At 47.3% G+C, this 22,433-nt stretch overlaps 1 protein-coding gene across 1 annotated transcript; it reads right to left on the minus strand.

Annotated features, from left to right (window-relative positions):
• Nucleotides 1–2: 2 nt before the first annotated feature.
• On the minus strand, nucleotides 3–21,554 carry LOC308609450 (melanoma-associated antigen E1-like; the record flags this gene model as incomplete). Its single annotated transcript, XM_081223114.1, is given in 8 exon segments — nucleotides 3–10; nucleotides 1,655–1,724; nucleotides 1,726–1,754; nucleotides 9,074–9,314; nucleotides 9,318–9,733; nucleotides 9,736–10,089; nucleotides 12,124–12,278; nucleotides 20,499–21,554. Coding segments are annotated over 8 exon segments (2,265 nt in total). The 5' UTR covers nucleotides 21,491–21,554.
• Between the last annotated feature and the right edge of the window lie 879 nt (nucleotides 21,555–22,433).

Below are 22,433 nucleotides of genomic sequence, written 5' to 3' on the forward strand. Positions count from 1 at the left end.
CTCTAAATTACTGTTAAAAAAGGAAAAAAACACTCATTCGAAAAGATGCACGCACCCCAATGTTCATAGCAACATTACTGACAATTGCCAAGATGTATATACCACATCTTCTTCACACACACACACACACACACACACACAATGGGATACTAGTCAGCCATAAAAGAAGTATGAACTTCTGCCATTTTGCAACAACATGGATGGAGCTGGAGGGTATTATGCTAAGTGAAACAAGTGAGATAGAGGAAGAAAAACACTGTATGATACCACTTATATGGAGAATTGCAAAAATAAAGCAAACAAGGGAAATATGACAGACTCACAGATATAGAAAACAAACTAGTGGTTACCAGTGGGAAGAGGGAAGGGGGAGGGGCAGGGGAAGGATAGGGGATTAAGAGGTACAAAATACTATGTATAAAATCAATAAGCTACAAGGATATATTGCACAACAAAGGGTATATAGCCAATATTTGATAATAACTGTAAATGGAATATAACCTTTAAAAATTCACGTGAATCACTCTGTTGCGTACATGAAACTTATAAAATATTGTACATCAACTATACCTCAATTAAAAAAGATCTACTCTCTTAACAACTTTCAAATATACAATACAGTATTATTAACTATAGTCACCATGCTGTACATTACATCCCCAGGACTTCTTTATTTTGTAAATGGTTTGTACCGTTTGGCCATTTACACCCATTTCATCCATCCTCCACCCCACACCTGTGGCGACCGCCAATCTGTTCTCTGTATCTCTGGGTGGTTTTTCTTTTTTTAAATTTCCACATATAAGTGAGATCATATAGTATTTGTCTTTGTCTGTCCCTCTGTGTTATTGCAAATGGCAGGATTTCCTTTTATTTATTTATTTTTTTTAATGGCTGAATAATATACGAGGGAGGGTGAGAGTGTGACTGTGTGTGTGAGTGTGTATCACATTTTCTCTATCCATTCATCCATTAATGAACACTTATGTTGTTTTCATGTCTTGGTTATGGTAAATAAATGAATATGGGGGGAGTGCAGATATCTTTTCCAAAAAGTTGTTGTTTTCTTTTCCTGCGGATAAATTTCCGGGAGTGGAATTGCTGGATCACATGGTAGTTCTATTTTCAATTTTTTGATGAACCTCTATACTGTTTTCCACAGTGGCTGCATCAATTTACAGTCCCATAAACTCATATTTTCTTGAATAATTTAAGCACATCCTAAATGCAAAAAGGTATATATCTTTTCCTAAATTTAAAAGGTGTATATCTTTTAAATTTTGGAAAAGAAAGACTGGATGGAGTACACCAAACCCATAAGTGAACAGCTTTAATTTTTTTTCTCTATCTTCTTATCCTATTCTACCGTGGACTTCTTTCACATTACCAAGGATATCCCTATTCCAATTCCATGCAGTCTTGTTCTGGATCACATAGATGATTTAAAATTTTTCAATTTGTATTTCAAAAAACAAAATTCTTACTTCTAAATCTGATAAAGAGCAATAAGTGTGTGACCCACGTCACTCATAAGCTTACGTTCTGAATCTAAATAAACTTTCTTTTGAAAAGAAAATCACTTGAAAATTACCAAAAAAATAAGTCAACAGGAATTTATGCATATCAGGAACACTGGTTAACAGGCTTTTCCAACCACACAGTGAAGAATCGGCCTCTACCTCACTAGGGGTGACAGGAGCGACTGGATGTGGCCCTGGGATGTGCACTGGCCGTGGCAGTAGTGCCAGCCCTGGCTGCAGCCCTGGCTCGGGCTCTCTCTCCCTCATCTCTCAAAGCCTCTTCATACCAGGATGGGAAGGCAGTGGGGACCCTATCAGTGACCCTGGCCAGACACTCCAGGGCTTTCATCTTGCTGGTTTCAGCTTGGGCTCTTGATCGCTGTCACGCATCTGATGATACACCAGGCACTTTTCCTGCACCAAATATTCTGTGATAAGCTTCCTGGGCTCCCCAAAGATTGAATGCCTCCTTCCACCATAGACGTCCCTCATATTCAGGAATCCCCAGATCTCCTCCTCAGAGGCACGGTCGCCATTCAAGAAGATCACACACCCAGGAGAGGCATCAGGAGCCCATCCTTCGGAAACCCCCAGCCACTGCTCAGACTCCCATCGTTGGTGAGGTCTAGCTTGCTGACAAGGGCATAGGAGTGACCACTCGGCTTGACTTCCTTCAAGTCAAGGCCACAGACCAGTTCCGTGTGCTCAGTGGCTCTCCTTAGGATCTCGGGGAATTGTTCCCTGTACATTTTGTTGACAACCTTCAGCATGTCTGCCTTCGTAATGGGCTCTTTTATATTTCTGCAGTAGGAATTGCATCAACATCCCTGCCTTCCTGGTTAGAAGGTCTTTCCGGAAGCTCTCAGTGGAGGTTGAGGCTTTAGAGCGACGTGCACTTTCTCATCTTGGCTCTTGACATCTTTTTCAGACATTGTGCATGGAACAGCTGAGAAGTAATGATGGTGGATGTGGATCTCTGAGGCTCCTAGGAATGCCAGCCACAGGGGAGTCCAAGGAAACATCCCCAAAACAGGAGAGGAAGAGAAGGGGGACTCTTTCCTGCTGAGTGGTTTGAGCACCCTGGAGATCCTGGGTCTCACCCCGGGCATGCTGGCATTTCTCACGAGCACTGAGTTTACTCTTGTGACCCTAGGGAATGATGAGTGTGATCAGGAACAGCAGGCAGGAGTGTGGGTGATGCCCGCACTTGGAGGAGGGAAGAGGAGGGAGAATGAGATGGTGTGAGGACCTTCAGCAGGGAGATTCCACATAAGCTTTAACCAAGTCCATCTCTGCAGGTTCCCTTGAGGGCACTGCCCTAGGACTCTGCAGGGCTCTTGTTCTCCTGGTCAACCTGTCCCCGAGAACCCAGTGGAGGAACGGTGAGCCTTAGGCTGCAGCCTGCCTGCCCTGTGTTTTACTGACTAGGGTGACAGCAGGGTTGATAGTGGGGCCACTTGTGTTTTTCAGTGTAGGGAGTCCTCTGTGTTTAGCTTCAGGATTATCGTGACAGCTCTTGGCAAGGCCTGGAAACTCCCCTCTCTGTGACTCTAAAGTTGACACCCCGAAGCTCTCCGGGACCCACAAGAAGGAAGTGACAGGGGCACCTCAGCCCACCACTCTTATCAGGGGGAACCCAGCAGTTAAAGCTCCGTGGGTACCTCTCTGTCCTGAGCTTGTCAGATCCCAAGTGGTCATTTGGAGTCCTCACTTGGATACCGCACAGGGTCATGGACTCTTCCTTTTGCTCACTGGGGGCTGGACCTTCAGACCGAGGATCTCACCTCCTTCCAGAACTCATATAAAATGGGATGTGGATCCATGAAAGAAATAATTGACAAGCGAGATTTCATTCCCTTAAACTTCTAATCTGCAAAAATACACCATCAAGAGAACAAGAAGATGAGCTACAGTCTCAGAGGAGATATTTGCAAAAGACAGATCTGATGAAGGCTTTTATCCAAAATATACAAAGAACTCTTAAAATTCAATAAGAAGGAAACTAACAACCCGATTAAAAAAATGGACAAAAGATATGAACAGATACCTCACTGAGGAAGATGTACAGATGGCAAACAAGCATACGAAAAGGTGCGCACCATCATATACCATTAGGGAACTGCAACTTAAAATTACAACCAGATACCACTACATGCCAAAATCCAAAGGACTGACAGCAGGAAACGCTGGTGAGGGTGTGATTCAATAAGAACGCTTGCATTGTCGGTGGTGATGCAAATGGTATAGGCACTTTGGAAGCCAGTTTGCAAGCTCCTTAGTAAACTAAACGTATTCGATACTGTTGGTGGGAATGTAAATTGGTCCAGCCACTATGGGAAACAGTATGGAGGCTCCTCAAAAAAATCAAAAATAGCATATGATATTGTCGGCAATCCCACTACTATCCAAAGGAATTGAAATCAGGACCTTGAAGAGATACCTGCATTCCCATGTTCACTGCAGCATGAGTCGTAACAGCCAAGCTATGGAAGCAACCTAAATGTCCACCGATGGATGAACGGATAAAGGAAGTGTAAAGTATACATACAACGGAATATCATTCAGCTTTAAAAAGAAGCTAACTTCTCCAGCTATGACAGCGTGAATAAATCTAGAGAACTTTATGTTCCAGTGAAATAAGCCAGACACAGAAGGACAAATACTACATGATGTCATTTATATGAGGAATCTAAAACAGTCAAAGTCAGAGAAGCAGAGAGTAGAGTGGTGGTTGCCAGGGGCTATGGAGATGGGGAAAATGAGAAGGTTTTCATCAAAAGTTACAAAGTTTCAGTTATGCAAGGTAAGTCCTAGGGATCTACTATACAGCATAGAGCTTACAGTTAAGAAAACTATACGGTACACTTTCTAACAGGTTAAATCTCACGGTCAGTGTTCTTACCACACACACACAATAAAAAGGGTGGGAGGAAACATTTGGAGGTCATAGATATGTTTATGGCATAAACTGTGGTGACTGATAGTTTCACAAGTGGATACCTATCTCCGAACTCATCAATTTGTATTCATTAAATATGTACGGTTTTCGTGTGTCCATCCTACCTCGATAAGTTGCTTTTTTAAAACACCAACTAAACATACTCTTACCATACAATCTAGTAATCATGCTCCTTGGTATTTACCAAAATGAGTTGGAAACTTACATCCACACAAACACCTGCACGCCGATGTTTATAGCAGCCTTACTCATAATTGCCAAAACTTAAAAGCAACAAAGGTGTCCTTCAGCAGGTAAATGGATAAATAATGGAATACCGTTCAGTGCTAGAAATAACTGAGTTATCAACCCGTGAAAAGACATGGAGGAACCTTAGATGTGTACGACTAAGTGAAAGAAACTAATCTTAAAAGGCGACATGCTGCGTGATTCCAACTACAGGACATCCTGGAAAAAGGCAAAACTATAGAAAAAGTAAAAAGACCAGTGGTTGCCAGGGGTTGGGGGCAGGGAGGGATGAATACAGCACAGAGAATTTTCAGGGGAGTGAAATTACTCTGTATGACACTATGATGGTAGGTACAAGTCATCCCACGTTCGTCGGAACCCACAAAGCGTACAACACCAAGAATGAAGCCTAAGGTAACTCTGGACTTTGTGTGCTAATGATGTGTCAATGCAGCTTCACAGATCGCAGCGAGCGGCCCACTCTGATGGGGGGTGTTGGTAGCGGGGGGCGGTGTGCGCTGTGTCAGGGAGGAGGGTACATGGGAAGTCTGTACCTTCTGCTCCAGTTTGCTGTGAACCTAAAACTGCTTTAAAAACAATAAAGTGAACTAAAGAAAACACCGATGGGGGTGGTGGTTGTTGCTCAGCCTCACACCCTTCCCTGGGGATTTAAGTCTTGAGTGCAGGCGCAGGGCCAGTTTTCCCCTCTATCCAAGAGTGGGTGGGCCTCTCAGTCCTCACTCAGTTTCCTTGATCTGACTCCTGGCAGGGCCTGAGGCTCCCCTCTTTCTCGACCTGAGCACATCTCTTCAGAGGAAGGCTCTTATTTCCCTGAGATCCACTAGGAGGAGGTGAGGGTGGCCTTACTTGGCCACACCTGCCATGCCATGAGTGACAACTGTGTCAGGCAGGCTGAGACCATATGATGGTGATCCCACTCAGGGTTCTAACTCAGTGCCCTAAATCTCACTCACGCGAAGGCCTAAGGTTCCCCCCTCTGCTGCCCTGGGACCTCCCCCTCAGACCAAGTTCCGCACTTTTCTGTTATCCCTGAGAAGGATATGAGGCCATCTCTCCCTGACATTTACACCAGGATCTGTCACGGCAACAGGGAGGATTCTGTGAGGTCTCCGCTGATATGGGTTTGGTGGGCCCTGAACTCTTCAGGGTGCTCACCTTCCTCCTGGCGCACCTTGGAAATCCTCTCCCTACTGACCTGAGCTGCCCAACCTCAGGCCAAAGTCTTCACTTTCTCAACCTCTTACGTGGAAATCAGGTTCAGCCACATCTTGCCAAGGCTGTCTGGGGACTCCGAGGGCTGACGGCAGGGTCGGGAGTCCATGGGACACACTGTTCGGGGCTGGCAGGTGTGCTTCCTTCATTCCTCATTCAGTGTCCTCACCATCACATGTGGCAGAGACTGGGGCTCCTCCCTCTACTGACCTGAGCTCATCCTCCTAGGTAGGACTCACAAGGCCCTGAGAACCCTGAAGAGTAAGTGAGAGCATGCTCAGGCTGACAACTTTGCCTGGCATGTTGCTCTCCCCAGGCCACCCGTGAGGGGCCCTTCATCGTGGCTCCTGTTTCTTGATTAAAGGGCCCATCCCTGCAAACTCTTGACCAGTTTCCCTATTGCAAACCCTTCAGAGACTGGGTCTCCGTCCCAGGGGTGATGTGAAGTAGGGAAGTTGTAACACAAGGCAGGGTGGATGGGCTGTCAAGGAAAAAAAATACATCGGTTTTGCCCTTCTCTTTACCAGCAAGACTTAGCCCTTTATGTAACTTCTCTTTGAATAGATTTAACTTCCAAATGCAAAGGGCTGTCCAGCATGATTTTCTGAGCCCGATCTTTTGAGGCTATCTGACTTTGGATACATAGATGATCATACTGTCACTAAATATCTTCCTCTGCTTTCTTCACCCTTTTCAACTATTTTGATACGCTTATTGCTGTGCTTACGTATTCCCACCCAGTGTTTTGGGCACAGAGTCCTCCTTTTTATCACCTGAGATATATTTTGTACTGAGTGAGAAGTAAGGTGAATTATGGAACACAAAGTTGGCCTCGGGCTGGGAGGAATGGAAAAGTGTGGGCGTCAGACTTAGTTAGGCCAGGACACTGTCACTTAACAGCTGTGTGAAATTGAACACATTACCAAACTCTGTGAGCCTCGGTCTTTTCATCTGTGAAATGGGTTTGAGAAGCTCTGTCTTGGGGACTGATAGAATTTGTAGAATGCCTGTGAAGTGCCTGGCCCATTGCCTGGCCGGTACTGAGACTTTCAAGGATGCCAGTTCTTACTCTGATTAATTTGTCCCCTGGAGTTTCAACCCACTACACTGAGATGTAACTTTCAATCCAGGAGATGCCAGAGAATAAGCAGGGCTCTAGGGCAAAGAAACCCCTATCCGGCAAAATCCTGCTCAGCAAGGAAAACTAGTTACTTCCCTGTTAAGAGTATGTCATTCAAGGTCAACATGAGGTAGACTTCCTCAGTAGATGCAACACGAAGCTCTAAAATGTTTCACGGACCAAAAACTCACCTCCCTCTCAGTTGCCCTTCTTTGGGAACCACTCCCACTTTCATTCATTTAACCACACACGAATATCTATTCCTTGCCTAGAGTTTGCCAAATTACAATCAAGATAACTTAATTTGAATGATTTTTGTTAGTGGAGTGGGCTCTGGCTCCCCCAACTAGGGCAAAGAGTGCCAGTCCAGTGGCTTCTGGGCATCCCACCTCAGGGGAGTACCACCCTTATTTCTCAGAAACTCCCTGGAGACATGACGTGAATAAAACATCTAATTTGCATAGTGTTCACCTGCACTGGGACAAGAGCACAGGACACATTCTATTCCTGCCTCAGGTGATTTCTCTCTGATCTACCTACAACCCCAGAGTATAGGGAGACCTTGAAGATACTGCAGGTTTGGTTCCAGACCCCCAAAATAAAGCGAATAGCACAATAAAGTGAGTCACAAGAATATTTTGGTTTCCCAGTGCTCTTATAAACTTTATGTTTACACTATACTGCTGTCTATGAAGCGTGCAATAGCATTATGTCTAAGAACAATGTACATACCTTAATTAAAAAATACCTTTCTGCTAAAAAAAAATGCTAACCATCACCTGAGCCTTCAGCGAGTCCATCTTTTGGCTGGTGGAAGGTGTGAAATATTGTGAGAATTACCAAAATGTGACACAGAGACATGAAGTGAGAATACGTTGTTGGGAGAATGGTGCTGAAAGACTTGCTGGAAGCAAGGTGGACACAAACCTTCACTTTGTTAAAGAGGAAAAGAAAAAGCAGTATCTGTGAAATACAATAAAGCAAAGCGCAACAAAATGAAGTGTGCCTGTAACTGCTAAGGGCAGTTTCCCATTCCAGGCTTTGTCCTTCAACTATACAGCCCACCAGCTGAGGATCTGGCCCCTGCTCAAAATTATCAGTCTCATCTAGCCCACCACACACCTGACTTATAATTACGTCCCACTGCAGGACTTACATTTTCCCAAGGCCCACCACTGCCTTGCATCAGGGAATTTACATTTGACTGCTATCATGTGAAACCACCCCCCTCCTTTCTTATCCTGTCTTTTCATTTGTCCTTTTGGTCTTAGAGTATACATCACCGTTTCCTTTATATGATAGCTGCTTCTTGACTCTATAAGTTTATGGTCAGTAGCTAGGCCTTCTTTCTTCTCAGCTCTCACAGTCCTAGCAAGGAGCCTTCTAAGAGCAGATGCTCAATTCATGTATGGGGAATAAATGAGCCTGTGAGCATGAGGTCTACTTTATTATGATTTAATTCTACATTTTTGAATGAGCCAAGCACATACTGTTATTTATATAATTTTATAAAACAGAGTAAAAGGAATTAGGAAACCAAATATTGACCATCTTACTTTTTCTATACGATACTACAGTATACTACTATACTATACTATATTTAACTTCTTCACATGTTCAAGGAATTGCATATTGCAATGCCATGTTATCTTCCACCAAATTACTAAAGAGATGGAAGTTTTCCCAATCTGTTTTACAAAACAGCAAAACTCTTATTCTTAAACCTTATTCTTGAAACCTTATTCTTAAACCTTATTCTTAAAACCTTAAAAACACTAAGGTTTTAAGATTTCATTTAGGAGTTAACCTTTGAAAGACAGCAAAAAACAAAAACACAGACGTATTTCCAAATTCCCCATACAGAACAGGGACACAAAGGTATTATACACTGTTCCCTCCGTCACACCCAGCCCTACACTACTTGGAACACTGAACACTCTCTTCAGCCGCAAAGTGCAGAATCTGCCTCAGATTCTGTGTGGCAGGAGCTGGACAGAACCCTGGAAGATCCACCGGCTCGCGCTCTCTCTTCCTCATCTCTCAAAGCCTCTTCAAAGCAAGATTGGAAGGCCCTGGGGATGGTGTGATTGATCTTGGCCAGGAACTCCAGCACTTTCATCTGCCTGGTTTCGGCATGGGCTCTCGGGCCCCACAGGAACTCGTAGTGTGCTGGATCACTGTTGGCCACTTGCCGGTATTCCAAATACTTCAGCTTCACCAAATCTTGGGTGATGAGCTTCTTGGGCTCCCCAAATCAGAAGTGCCTCTTCCCAGCATAGACACTCATCTTATTCAGGAATTCCCAGATATTCTCCTCTGTGGCACAGTTGCCCTTCATGAGGATCACACCCAGGAGACACATCAGGAGACCGGTCTTGGGTAATCCCCTGCCACAACCCATGGTCCCATTGTCAGGGAGAGCCATTTTGCTGACAAAGGTATAAGAATGCTTGGTACGGTCGACCTCCTTTAAGTCAACACCAAATACCGCCTCCATGCTGAAACAAGCTCTTCTGAGGATCTCAGGGAATTGCTTTTGGCACTTCTTATTGATAAACTTCAGCATATGTGCTTTTGTAACAGGCCTTTTCTTTTTACACATGTGCATCAGGAACTGCACCAACAAATTCACTGTCTGCCTTCGAGAGCCTTTTCGAGACCGCACGGCGGAGACGGGGCCTGAGAGGAACTGTGCTTTTGCTCCATTTGGCCTTTGGCTCCTTCGGATGATCTTGTGGGAGAAACACCTGCAGGCTTAGTGGTGGTGGCTAGGGCCCTCTGACGACTCTTGAGAGTGCTACGTGACTTAGCAGCCGGCTTTCTCGGAGTAGTAACTCCAAGAGGAGGAGGAGGAGGCGACGAGGCGGCTTCCTCCTCGGCTGCAGTGGCCTGAGCACCTGTCAGACCCTGGGTCCCACTTTGGGCCTGGCGGCGTCTCCTACGGGTGCGGAGCTCCCTGTTCTGACCCCGAGGCATGGTGACTGTGGTCAGGGACAACAGGCAGGAATGCAGGTAGGACAGCGGGTGATCTGGCAGAGAGGAGAGAGGATGAGAGGGTGTGAGCGCCTACAGCAGGGAGGTACCCCCCTGCCTTTAAGAGGGCCACTCTGCAGGTTTCCGTGTGGGCACTGCTCTGCGAACACACAGGACTCCTGTGCTCATCACCCTGTCCTCTAAGAACCCTGTGGAAATAATTAAAGTGAGCCTCAGGCTGCAGCCTGCCAGCCCTGCCTGGTGCTTACTGGGGCCGAGAGCAGCAGTGGGCAATTATCTAGTCCTTGTGGAGCCCCCTCTACTCTGGAGCATTGGGGTCCCCTCAGTTCATATTCAGGACCATCGTATCAACTTTGCACAGGGCCTGGGCCCCCTCCTCTGCGCTGCTCTAAATTTATACCTCAGACCCAGGTCCTCATCCTCCTGGGATACCTTAAGAAGAAGTGAAGGGGCACCTCAGCCCAGCGCCCCTGCAGGGGGGCACCCACAGCTGACAGCTCTATGGGACTCTGTCCTGGGCTCCTTGGGGTCCTCAGTCCTCATTCAGGGTCCTTGCCTTGGCTCCAGGTAGGGCCTGGGATACCTGCGTCTGATCTGATGTACCTCTTCTCAAAGGCTCTCACCAATCTCATACCATCAGAAAAAAAGGAGGGCTCACATACACCTGACTTCCATACCTGGGCTCCCCAGCGCTGCAAGCAAGGAGGGGGGGCCCTCTCTGTTAGTCTCCTCTGTTTGTGGGTGAGTGGTATCATCACTGTTCTTTCAGGGTCCTCACCCTGACTCCTAGAAAGCCCTGGGTCTCTTCCCTCTGCAGACTCGAGGCTGTTCAATTAGTCCAACACCCTCACATCTCTGAACTCTCCAGACAAGTGAGAAGAGGGCTTCAGCTTGACAGATACTCTGGGTTTCTACTCAGAACACGGGCAGAATTTATGAGACCCTACATTTTAGAGTCGGTGTTCACCTCAGTCCTCACTCAGGTCTCTGACCTGAACTCTGCATAGGATTTAGGACTCCTCCCACCAGTAACCTGGGCAGTCCAGCCTCAGAGCAAAGCCCTCAACTCCCCGAGTCCCTAGAGGGGAAAGTCAGGGTCCTACATATATGACTACCCCTGGCTGGAGCCTCCCACAAGTGTAGGGGCGCTGCTTTGTGATGCCACCCCTAAATGGGGAGAGGCCCCCTCATTAGTATTTAGGGTCCTCACCTTCACCTCTGTTAGGACCTAGGTATCCTCCCTCTGCAAGACGGAGCTACTCCCTAGACCGAGGCCCTCCCATCCCCGAGACATCTCAGGCAGAACTCGGTTGGAGGGCTCTGTTGGGGCTTCCCAGGGCCTACAGCAGCAGCGAGACTTAGCGCAGTTTGTTACGGGCCGAGTGGTACCCCTCACTCCCCACTCAAAGTCTTCACCTTGACTCCAGGCCAGCACTGGGAATTTTCTCTTGCCCGGCCGGAGGCATGGCCCTCAGATCAAAGTTCTCACTTGCTGGAACCTCTGAAGCCGAAGTCAGGATGACTCACATCCGGCCACGACTACTCAGGGTCTCCGACAGCTGACAGCAGGGGCGGGGGTCTGTGGCACTCCAGTGTTCTGGAGCCGGCGGTCCCTAGGTCCTACATACAGAGCCCCCATCTTGGAATCTGTCAGAGCCTGGGACTCCTCCCTTTACCGAACTGTGCCCACAAGCTTCACCTCCTTGAGCTCCTGGGGGTGGGGGGGGGGGGAAGTCCGGGCCTGCTACCTATGACCGCCCCCCGGGCCTGGAGCCTCCGGGAACTGAGTGCATGGGTGCGGCTCTGTTGCCATCTCCACTCCCTCATTAGCACTCAGGCCCCGCCCCCACCCCGCCTTGACTTCACTTAGGGCCTAGGTTTCCTTCATGTACAGAATCGGGAAATTCTCTCTTAGATTAAGGCTTTCCCCCTTGAGAATTTCCAGGCAGAACTCAGCCTAACAGCTTTTCGGGAACCTTCCACGTTTGATCACAGAGGCGGGATTTGTGGGGGTCACCTGTGTTACGGGAGGGGGGAAGGGTCCCTTGGGTCCGCATTCAGGTCCTCACCTTGACTGCAGATCAGTCCTGGGAATCCGCCCTTGGCCGAACAAACGCCGTGGACAACCTTCCGGCTCCTCGCCCCCGGAGCAGAAGTGTGCGAGCCACTTCGGTTAACGGCTGCCTTGCGTGGGGTTCCAATGGCTGACGCGAGGGGCGGGGCTCTACGGGACCCCGGGGTTCAGAGGTCAGCCGCCCCTTGATCCTCCCTCGCGGTTCTCTCCGTGCCGTCTATTAGAGCCCGTGACCCCTCCCTCTGTGGTCCCGAGTCCTCCGGCCTCCAAACAAAGCCCTCACATCCCCGAGTCCCTAGTGGGGAAGGCAGGGCGTTGTTCTGACCATCTCTGCCTGACAAGAGGGGCGCCACCCTGTGAGCCTCCCTCCTTGGGAGAGAGACCTTCTCATTAGCACTGAGGTCCTCACCCTGACCCTGGTTTGTCTGGTTATGGCCAAGACCCCTTCCCTTGCAGAAGTGGGAGCTGATCCTGATAGACAAAGCCCTTCCCTCGCCGAGACCAGACAGATAGAAACGAGGAGGCTTCTCATCCCTAGAGCTCTGCTGCCTGGGGCCTCTCGTGGTTAAGAATGGGGGCAGGGGTCTGTAAAGCCCCCTCATTTGTGGGTCTAGTGATACCTCTTTCCTCACTCAGGGACCCCACCGTACTCCTGGCCAGTCCTGGGACCTGATCCTCCCTGACCCTCCAACCTGAGCTTCTCCCTCTACCGAACTGAGGCTGTTCTTCTTAGACCAAGACTTTGACCTCGCTGAGAACTATGAGACTTATAAGAGAGGATGCCCTGCCTGGGCATTCTAGGTCTGAGAGAACGTTTGGGCAGGTCTCTGAATGACCTATATTTTGCCGTGGTTGTCTCTCCAGTCCTCACTCATTTCGGGGGGTGGGGGCGTGTTCCTTTTGTCTATCTCTTGGATTAAAAGGTTCCTGGGGAATGCCACATCCCTGCAAACTCTTGAGCAGTGTACCTAATGCAAACCTTGTAGTTTCATGTCCCAGACTTGACGTGAGATGGGGAAAATGCAACATAAGGCAGGGGGCCCAGGACAGGGGTGGGCTCCCAGAGAAAAAGAATGCTAACCTGTCCTTCTCAATAGCCAGAATTAGCCTCACCTGTGACTTGTTTTAACTGATTTATAGGCATACCTCTTTTTATCGTATTTCACTTAATCATGCTTCACAGATATTCTGTTTTATTACGAATTGTAAGTTTGTGGTGACCGTGCATTGAACATGTGAATGGGCGCCGTTTTTCCAACACCATGTGTTCACGTGGGGTCCCTGGGCCACATTTTGTTAATTCTTGAAATATTTTAAACTCTTCCATTATTTTCTTAGGGTTCTCTGCTCAGTTATCTTTGTTATTATGGTAACTGTTTTGTATTTTTAAATTAAGATGTGTGCCTTTTTTTAGACACTGTCTAGTAAGTGTACAATAGGATTAACAACTTTTATAAGCACTGGGAAACCCAAAATCTCATGGGATTTACTTTATTGCAATATTCGCATTATTGCGGTGACCTAGAACCCAACTCACAGCATCTGAGATATGTGCATACTTCTAAAGGAAAGGAGCTGCCCAGGATGGTTTTGTGCTTCCCCTGACTGAGGTTGTCTGACACTGCATATAGAGATGATCCTACTGTCACTGAGCAGCATCTGTTTCTTCTCCTTATTCCTGTTCCTCCTCCTTATTCCTAACTGGCATTTACTGAGGTATTCTTCAATGCTTTGGATAGATTCCAATCCCGTTCTTTAGCCACACAGTCCTTATCTTTATCCCCAGATACATTTGAGTGTCAAGGAATACAAGCTCTGCTTTAGGCCAAGAGGAGTATAACAGTGTGAGATCTAGAGGAATTCAGACCAGGAGTCTAGTCCCAGGCCTGTCATTTACTAGTGTTACCCAGCAAGGGCTCACTGCCTGACATGCATAGAAGCCAATACTATGGCACTGGCTTTTGAGACAAAAACTTTATTCCGGGACTGCCCTGGTGGTGCAGTGGTTAAGAATCTGCCTGCCAATGCAGGGGACATGCAAGAGGGAAGAGATATGGGGATATATGTGTATGTATAGCTGATTCGCTTTGTTATAAAGCAGAAACTAACACACCATTGTAAAGCAATTATACTCCAATAAAGATGTTAAAAAAATGTGTTGAAAAAGAAAATGACACAAATGAACTTATTTACAAAACAGAAACAGACTTACAGATATCGAAAACAAACTTATGGTTACCCAAGGGGCAACGTGGGGCACGAGGGGTGGATAAATCAGGAGCTTGGGATTAACATACACACTACTATATGTAAGACAGATAACCAACGAGGACCTATTCTGTGATAACCTGTATGAGAAAAGAATCTGAAAATGAACGAATATATGTATATGTGTGACTGAATCACTTTGCTGTACACCTGAAACTAACACATTGTAAATCAACTAAACTCCAATAAAATTAAAAAAAAAATACCATGTGATCCAGCAGTCCCACTCCTGTGCACATATCCAAAGAAAACCATAATTTGAAAAGGTACACGTACCCCAATGTTCACTGCAGCACTATCTACAATAGCCAAGACAGGGAAGCAACCTAAATGTCCATCGACAAAGGAATGGATAAAAACTACGTGGTACATATATACAACGGAATATTACTCAGTCATAAAAAAAGAAAGAAAGAATGCCATCTGCAGCAACATGGACGGACCTAGAGATTATCACACTAAGTGAAATAAGTCACACAGAAAGACAAATATCATATATCACTCATATGTGGAATCTAGTTTTTTAAAATGACACAAACGAACTTACTTACAAAACAGAAACAGACTTACAGATATCGAAAACAAACTTATGGTTACCAAAGGGGAAACGTGGTGGGGGCAATGGATAAATCAGGAACTTGGAATTAACATACACACTACTATATATAAGACAGATAACCAACCAGGACCTACTGTATAGCACAGGGAATTCTACTCAATATTCTGTGATAACCTATATGAGAAAAGAATCTGAAAAAGAAAGAATATATGTATATGTATAACTGACTCACTTTGCTGTACGCCTGAAACTAACACAACATTGTAAATCAACTATTCTCCAATAAAACAAACAAATAATAATAAAAAAGGAATATACACGTGTAACACCACCTCTGGGCAATCATCTCAGGCATGGGTGAAAAACCCCATCACCCTGTAAAGCAAGGTTTCCAGTCCAGGAGCAAGGTCTTTTATCTCCTGAGTCAGAGGACCCTCATTAATATCAATCAGGTTTAATAACGTTTTGCCACAGTCATCCAGTAGCCAACTCCCATTAGCCAATCCTAACAAATGTAACAGTCAGACCTAAACAAACATAGGCAAACAAATCCAAAGGCCTGGGACTTCAACCCAATCCTTTGAGTACCTCAGCATCTGTAACCTTTTGTACTGTCTCTCTGAGGGTGGCACTCTAGCCCATGATCCTAGCCTTAGGACTCTAACCTGGACTCTATCCTGACCAAAAAAAAACTCCCCCCCCCACCAGGCAGGACTCTAACCCACAATTCCGACGAGATTATTAGACAATTTAGGTACAGGCACATTTTAACAAGGTTACTCACCCAAAAGACGTCTGATCCAGGAGCTGTTTCTTTTCTCAAAAGTGAAAGTAGCCCGAGGAGCCTGGAGCGCCATGGCGGGGAAGCAGGAACCCAAAAGCCGACCTTCTAGACAAATTCAGTCTAGGTGGCTACTCAAGGTTGGTGCCGAGGGCCCACACTCTGCCAGGGGCTACAGTGCCTCAGGCAGGCGGTCACAAGACCTAAATCTCACCTGGGTTGCCAAAACTTACTGAACAAGGGCTCACTGCCCTGTGTGCGCAGAAGCCAACACTATGGCAACAGTTTTTGAGAAAAGAGCTTTACTGCAAGGCCGACTAACACAGGAGACAAGGCTCTCAAATCTCACCTCAATCCAGCGGTCTGGGTGAAATTTAAGGGGTTAGGGTAATTTCAAACTTGGAAGCTAATTGGCTAGTCTTGAATTAGTCCATATAAGCTACACATGCTGCTGGAGGCCAGCTTTTCCTTAACTGAAGGACTTTCACGGGCTCTCCAGGCAACATTTCTATTCTCTGAGTTCTGCAGACGGAAGGTCATCCTGGGGTCATGGGTTGCTTCTTGGAGATGTGCAGTTCTGTCTCTGTAAAATAACTCAAGGTTTGATTACTCAACACCCTATTTAAGGAGGCAAAACCAGTTTAAGCTGATCAGTTGTTTTACCTGCTGTTTCACTAGCCCCACGAACTTGAGCACATTAACCAAACAGCAAGACAAAGAAATCACAATTAACTAAAATGCTGCCTAGCAAGGACAATCATGTAACATCCACACCAGAGGATATAATACGTAATGCGCTTGTGGGAGAATCTTTCCCAGTTGGAAACAACTCAAAGCCCTTAGAATTTTTGTCATTGACCAGTATCTTCCCTACCCGCTACCCTTTCTTCTAAATAACCATGATTTCCATTTATTTAACTACCAACAAAAATCTAGAACTTGCCTACAATTTGCCAAATTACACACAACATAGAACAATTGAGTACCCTTTCAATGGCGAGGTCTCTGGCTCCCCCAACCCAGGGTAAAGATTGCCAGCCCAGTGGATTCTGGATTCTGTGAGGCCCTCCATCTGAGGGTCTGGCCGGGCTCACCACTCCCACAGTCTCATCTAGCCCACCAGGCAACCTCACTTAAAATTACTTCTCACTGAAGGCTTGGCATTTTCCTAAGGCTCCAAACTGCCTTGCCTCAGGCCATTTACACTTGATTGCTTTCAGCTCCAACTGCCCGCCCTCTTTACCCCTACATTTTACTTGTTCTGTAGGTTGTAGAGTGTATCTCACCATCTTTTTTTTTTTTATAATAGCAGCTCCTAGACTCTAAAATTCAATGGGCAGGGGCTAGATCTTGTTTTTGTGGTGGTTGTTGTTTGGGGGCTTTTGGGGTGGGTGGCAGGGGGAAGCATCCACAGTACTAGTATGAAGCCTTCCAAAGAGCTCATTCTCAATTAATGATTGGGAAATTAAAAAAGAGTAAGCATGTGGCCTAATCCATTAAAATTTAACTTATCTTATATTCCTGAATAATCTAAGCAAATCCAGGTGTATAACTTCTACTTTTACAAGAAGAAACATGAGAAGGATTTAGGCAAACCACAAATTGACGATCTTTTCCTTATTTATAGTCTTTCTTTCGGTCTTTATTGATTAAATATAAGGTACCTACCGTATACTATGCTCAGGCTTTTTTTTTTTTTTTTTTTTTTTTGCTGTACGCGGGCCTCTCACTGTTGTGGCCTCTCCCGTTGCGGAGCACAGGCTCTGGACGCGCAGGCTCAGCGGCCATGGCTCATGGGCCCAGCTGCTCCGCGGCATGTGGGATCTTCCCGGACTGGGGCATGAACCCGCGTCCCCTGCATCGGCAGGCAATTCCTACTGCAGAAATCTAAAAGAGCCCATTATGAAGGTAGACATGCTGAAGGTTGTCAACAAAATGTACAGGGAACAATTCCCTGAGACCCTAAGGAGAGCCACTGAGCACATGGATTTTAATGAGGTTCCTTACCTCCATGAGAGCTCTGGGAGGAAGTGAGTATGACGCATCATGTCACCATGCCTAAGTGACATAGCCTCAGGTCTGACAACAGGGACAGTGCTCTCTGTGGTCCCCTTCTTTCTGGGAGAGATCCTTTCATTGTCAGCCAGTGTCATCATGTTGACTCTTGTTAGGAACTGGGTACCCTTCCTCTGCTGAATGAGGCCTCCCCCATCAGTCCAAGGACTTTAAGTCCCTGAAACCATCCTCCTTCAGGCAATAAGGGATAAACTTAGCCTGAAAGCCCTGTCTATTGCCTCCCAAGGCCAATTACAGACGCGGGACTTTCTAAGGATATATGTGTGACGGGGTAGTTGGTTGCCGCACTCCTCATACAGGACTTTTACTTTGACACTGTCACGCCTGGGATTCCACTCTCTGCTCAACAGCCAGCCTAGAAACCAAGGTCCTCACCTCCCTGACACCCTGCAGGCAGAAGTCAGGGGGCACTTGACCCTGCCAGCTCTTGCCTATGCCTCCCAGACCTAACAGCAGAGGAGGGGCTAAGTGTAGCCCTGTCAGTGGTGGACTGAGTGGTCCCCATGTCCACAGACAGGGTCTTCACTACGACTCTGCACACTTCCTGGGACTCCATTCTCTGCTGATCTAAGGCTGAGGGCTCTGCTGATCCCCAAAGTCCCCACCTTCCCGCGACCTGAGTTCAAAGTGTTAGTCACAAGCAGCCAGGACTGTTCTGGACCTCAAGGGGCTGCTACAGGGGATGGGACTTTATGGGACCCTACTGCTCTGGCTGGGTCTTTCTTCAGCTTTATCACTGTCATTTCTGTGAGAGACTCACACGCTCTCCTCTACCAACCTGAGAACTCTGCCCTTAGGCAAATTTCTTATGGCCCCAAGAAGCCTGAAGAATAAGTGAGGGTACGGTTAGCCTAACAGGTCTGCCTGAGACCCTCTGTGTCTGAGAGCAGACAGGAATGGTGTCCCAGTGACCACCCCCCAATATTCTGGGGTGTTGGTCTCCTCAGTCCTCCTACACGGGGCCCTCGTCTTGGTTTCTATCTCTTGGATTAAAGCCTGCTGAGGAAATTGCACATCTCTGCAAACTCTTGAGCAGTTTTCGCTCTGCAAACCTTACAGAGAATGGGTCCCTGGCCCAGGAGTAATGTGAGATGGGGAAGCTATAGGACAAGGCAGGAGTCCCAGAACAGGTGGTGGTAGCCTGTCAGGGAAAAAAAGTACACTGATCGATTCTATCTCATCAGCCAGATGAAGATTCCCACGTCACTTCTGTTCTGATAGATTTACTTTCTACAGGGAAGAGACTGTGAGGATGATTTTGAGAGCCCCTAGTCTTTTGAGGTTATCTAACATCGCAAATGTAGGTGCTTATACTGTCACCGAATACTGTCTCTTTCATTCATTTATTTATACCTCTCAAATATCTTGGTATTCTTACTGCTCTGGCTACGTATTCCAGTCCAGTAGTTTGAGCACAAGGCCATTCTTTTTATCACCTAAGACAAAGTTTGAAGGACTGGGAAAACAACTGAAATAAAAGACACAGGGTGTGTCTCAGGGTAGGAGGAGTACAACAGTACGAGCTCTACAGTAATTTAGACCAGGAGTCTAGTCCCACCCCTGTCATTTACCAGCCTTATGAATTTTGGCACATTACCAAACTCTAACTCTATGAGCCTCAGGCTCTTCCCTGTGAAGTGAGTTTGATAAGACCAGTCTTGTAGGACTGGTGGAATATATGTGATGTATGGAAAGCATCTGTCACTGTGCCTGTCTTGTATTGAGACATTAGGGAATGGCAGTTATTACTATGATTATCTTGACCTCAGATGTTACCATCAATCCAGCTGGGATTTTTTTTTTTTTTTTTTTACATCTAAGGGATGTCAGAGAATATGCAGCATTCTAGCTGGAAAAAATCCTCCCAATCAGCCAAAATTCTGCTTTTAACAATGAAAACGAAGGAATATGTTCTCTCCACCCCCCCTTTACCCTGCTTTTTTACTTGCTCTTCGAAGTAGAGAGTATCTCACCCTTTTCCACATAATAACAGCTTCTCTGCGAAACTGTAATTGCATGGGCAGAGGCTAGGACTTTTCTGACTAAACATCCCCAGTACAAGCACAGAGACTTCTTAAGAGCAGATGCTCAGTTAATGTTTGTGTGAAATAAGAGGCATGAACAAATCATTTGCTAGAATTTATATTCTCAAACATTCTTGAAAACCATAAGCAAATCCAGTCTATATCTTTTATTAAATTTACAAAAGAAAGACTAAATGGAGTAAGGCAAACCAAGAATTGATCAACTTTTACTTTAGCTCTCTGTCTTATCTATCTTATCTCTCCATCTAGCTACCTAGCTATCTTCTGATCCTATTTTAGGGTGGTGTTCTTTCATGTTTCCAAGGATATTCGTATCCTAAAGTGATGTTATTCTTGTTCTGGACCACAAAAGTGATTTAAGGATTTCCAATTCGCATTTCAAAAAACAAAATTCTAACTCCTAAATCTGACAAACAGCAATAAGTGTGTGATCCACGTCATTCACATACTTATATTTTGAATCGAAATAAACTTTCTGTTGAAAGCAACACCAATTAAAAATGCAGGAAAAAGTCAACAAGTTATTTAAGCATATCAGGAACACCGGTTAACAGGCTTTTCCAACCACACAGTGAAGAATGGCTGGGCTTCAGACCTCACTAGGGGTGTGAGGAGAGGCTGGACGTGGCCCTGGGACGCACACGGCAGTGGCAGTAGTGTCAGCCCTGGCTACAGCTCTGGCCTCGGCTCTCCCTTCCTCAGCTCTCAAAGCCTCTTCATAACAGACTGGAAAGGCACTGGGGGCCACACCAGTGACCTTGGCCACAAACTCCAGGACTTTCATCTTGCTGGTTGCAGCGCGGGCTCTCCGGCCCCACAGGAACTCATAGCGCGGGGGATCGCTGTGGCGCACCTGACGATACACCAGGTACTTTTCCTGCACCAGATCTTCTGTGATAAGCTTCCTGGGGTCCCCAAAGATTAAGTGCCGCCTTCCATCATAAACACCGAATTTACTCAGGAATTCCCAGATGTCCTCCTCAGAGGCGCGGTTGCCACTCAAGAGGATCACACCCAGGAGAGGCAACAGGAGCGCACTCTTCGGAAACCGCCTGCCACTGCTCCGACTGCCATCATCGCTGACATCTAGCTGGCTGACAAGGGTATAGGAGTCACCACTCGGCTTGACTTCCTTCAAGTCAAGACCAAAGAGCCGCTGAACGCGCTCAGCAGCTCTCCTGAGGATCTCGGGGAACTTCCCCTTGTACCTTTTGTTCACAAGCTTCAGCATGTCTGCCTTTATAATGGGCTCTTTCACTGTATACTTCTCCAGCAGGAAATCTATCAACATTCCCACCTGCTTGGTTAGAGGATCTCTCTGAGAGCTCTCACGGGAGGCTGAGGCCCGGGAGGAATTTTTCCGTGCCTCAACCCGGCCCTTGGCACGTACATCAGATCCTGGGCCTGAAACCCCTGCAGCACGAGAGCTAGTGGCTGGGGCTCCCTGAGGCTCCTGGCGAGTGCCAGCAGCAGGGGAGCTCGGGGGAGTACCCTGAGAAACAGAAGCGGGGGACGAGGGCGACTCGTCTATCTCTGCTGCAGTGGCCTGAGCACCCCCGAGATTCTGGGCCTCCCTCCGGGCCTGGCGGCGCTTCTCACGGGCACGCAGCTTACTCTTCTGCCCCCGAGGCATGACTATGGGCAGGGACAGCAAGCGGGGGAGTGGCCAGGAGAGCAGGTGATGCTGGAACCTGGAGGAGGGAAGGTGAGAGGGTGTGAGCACCTTCAGCAGGGAGGTACCACCCTGACTTGAAGAAGGCCGCTCCGCACGTTTCCTTGAGGGCTCTGCTCTAGGAACCACTGGGCCCTCGTTCTTGCTCAGCCTGTCCCCTGAGAACCCAGCGTAAGAAGCGACAGTGAGTGAGCCTCAGGCTACAGCCTGCCAGCCCTGCCTGTGGCTGACGGCGGTGACCACAGATCCTGGTAGGGTAGGCCCCCTCTGGGTTCCAAGGGTCCCTTTCGTTCACAAACAGGATTGTCACATCGACTCTTGGTAGGGCCGGGACCTCTTCCCTGTGCTGCTCTAAAGGAGACACCTCAAAGCTCCCTGGGGCCCACGAGAAGGAACTGAGTCATGGACACTGTCGGGGTGCACAGCGCTGACAGTGCTGTGGGGCCTGCTCTGTCCTGAACTCGTTGGTCCTCAACCATTCAGCGTCCTCATCTTGTCGATACCAAGGGTCTGGGACCCCCCACACCCCCGCTGTGCTTCTGCCCCTGGTGTGGCACCTTCAGACGAAGGATCTCATCTCCCTTAGAGATGATACACAGAAATGAGGAGCCTCCGCCTGACAACCGTGCTCTGGGCCTTCAAGGGCTGAGCAGAGGCCTGGGCAGGACTCTTTATTATTCCTTTGATTCGGTGGAAGGGGGCTGTGCTACCTTCAGTCGTCATGCACGGTCCCCACTGGGTCTCCTGGGAGGATCTGGGGGACCTGAGGACATTTCCTCACAGTAAGGCCCACAGCTCCCTGAGACCGAACGGTGGACGTGAGGATGGCCTTACCTGGCCACAGCGTCCCTAGCGTCCAGAGGCTGAAGCTGCAGCAGGCACGCTGAGGCCCTATAACGCGGGC

Source organism: Mesoplodon bidens (assembly GCF_964165515.1).
Source record: "Mesoplodon bidens genome assembly, chromosome: X".
Taxonomy (NCBI): Eukaryota; Metazoa; Chordata; class Mammalia; order Artiodactyla; family Ziphiidae; genus Mesoplodon; species Mesoplodon bidens.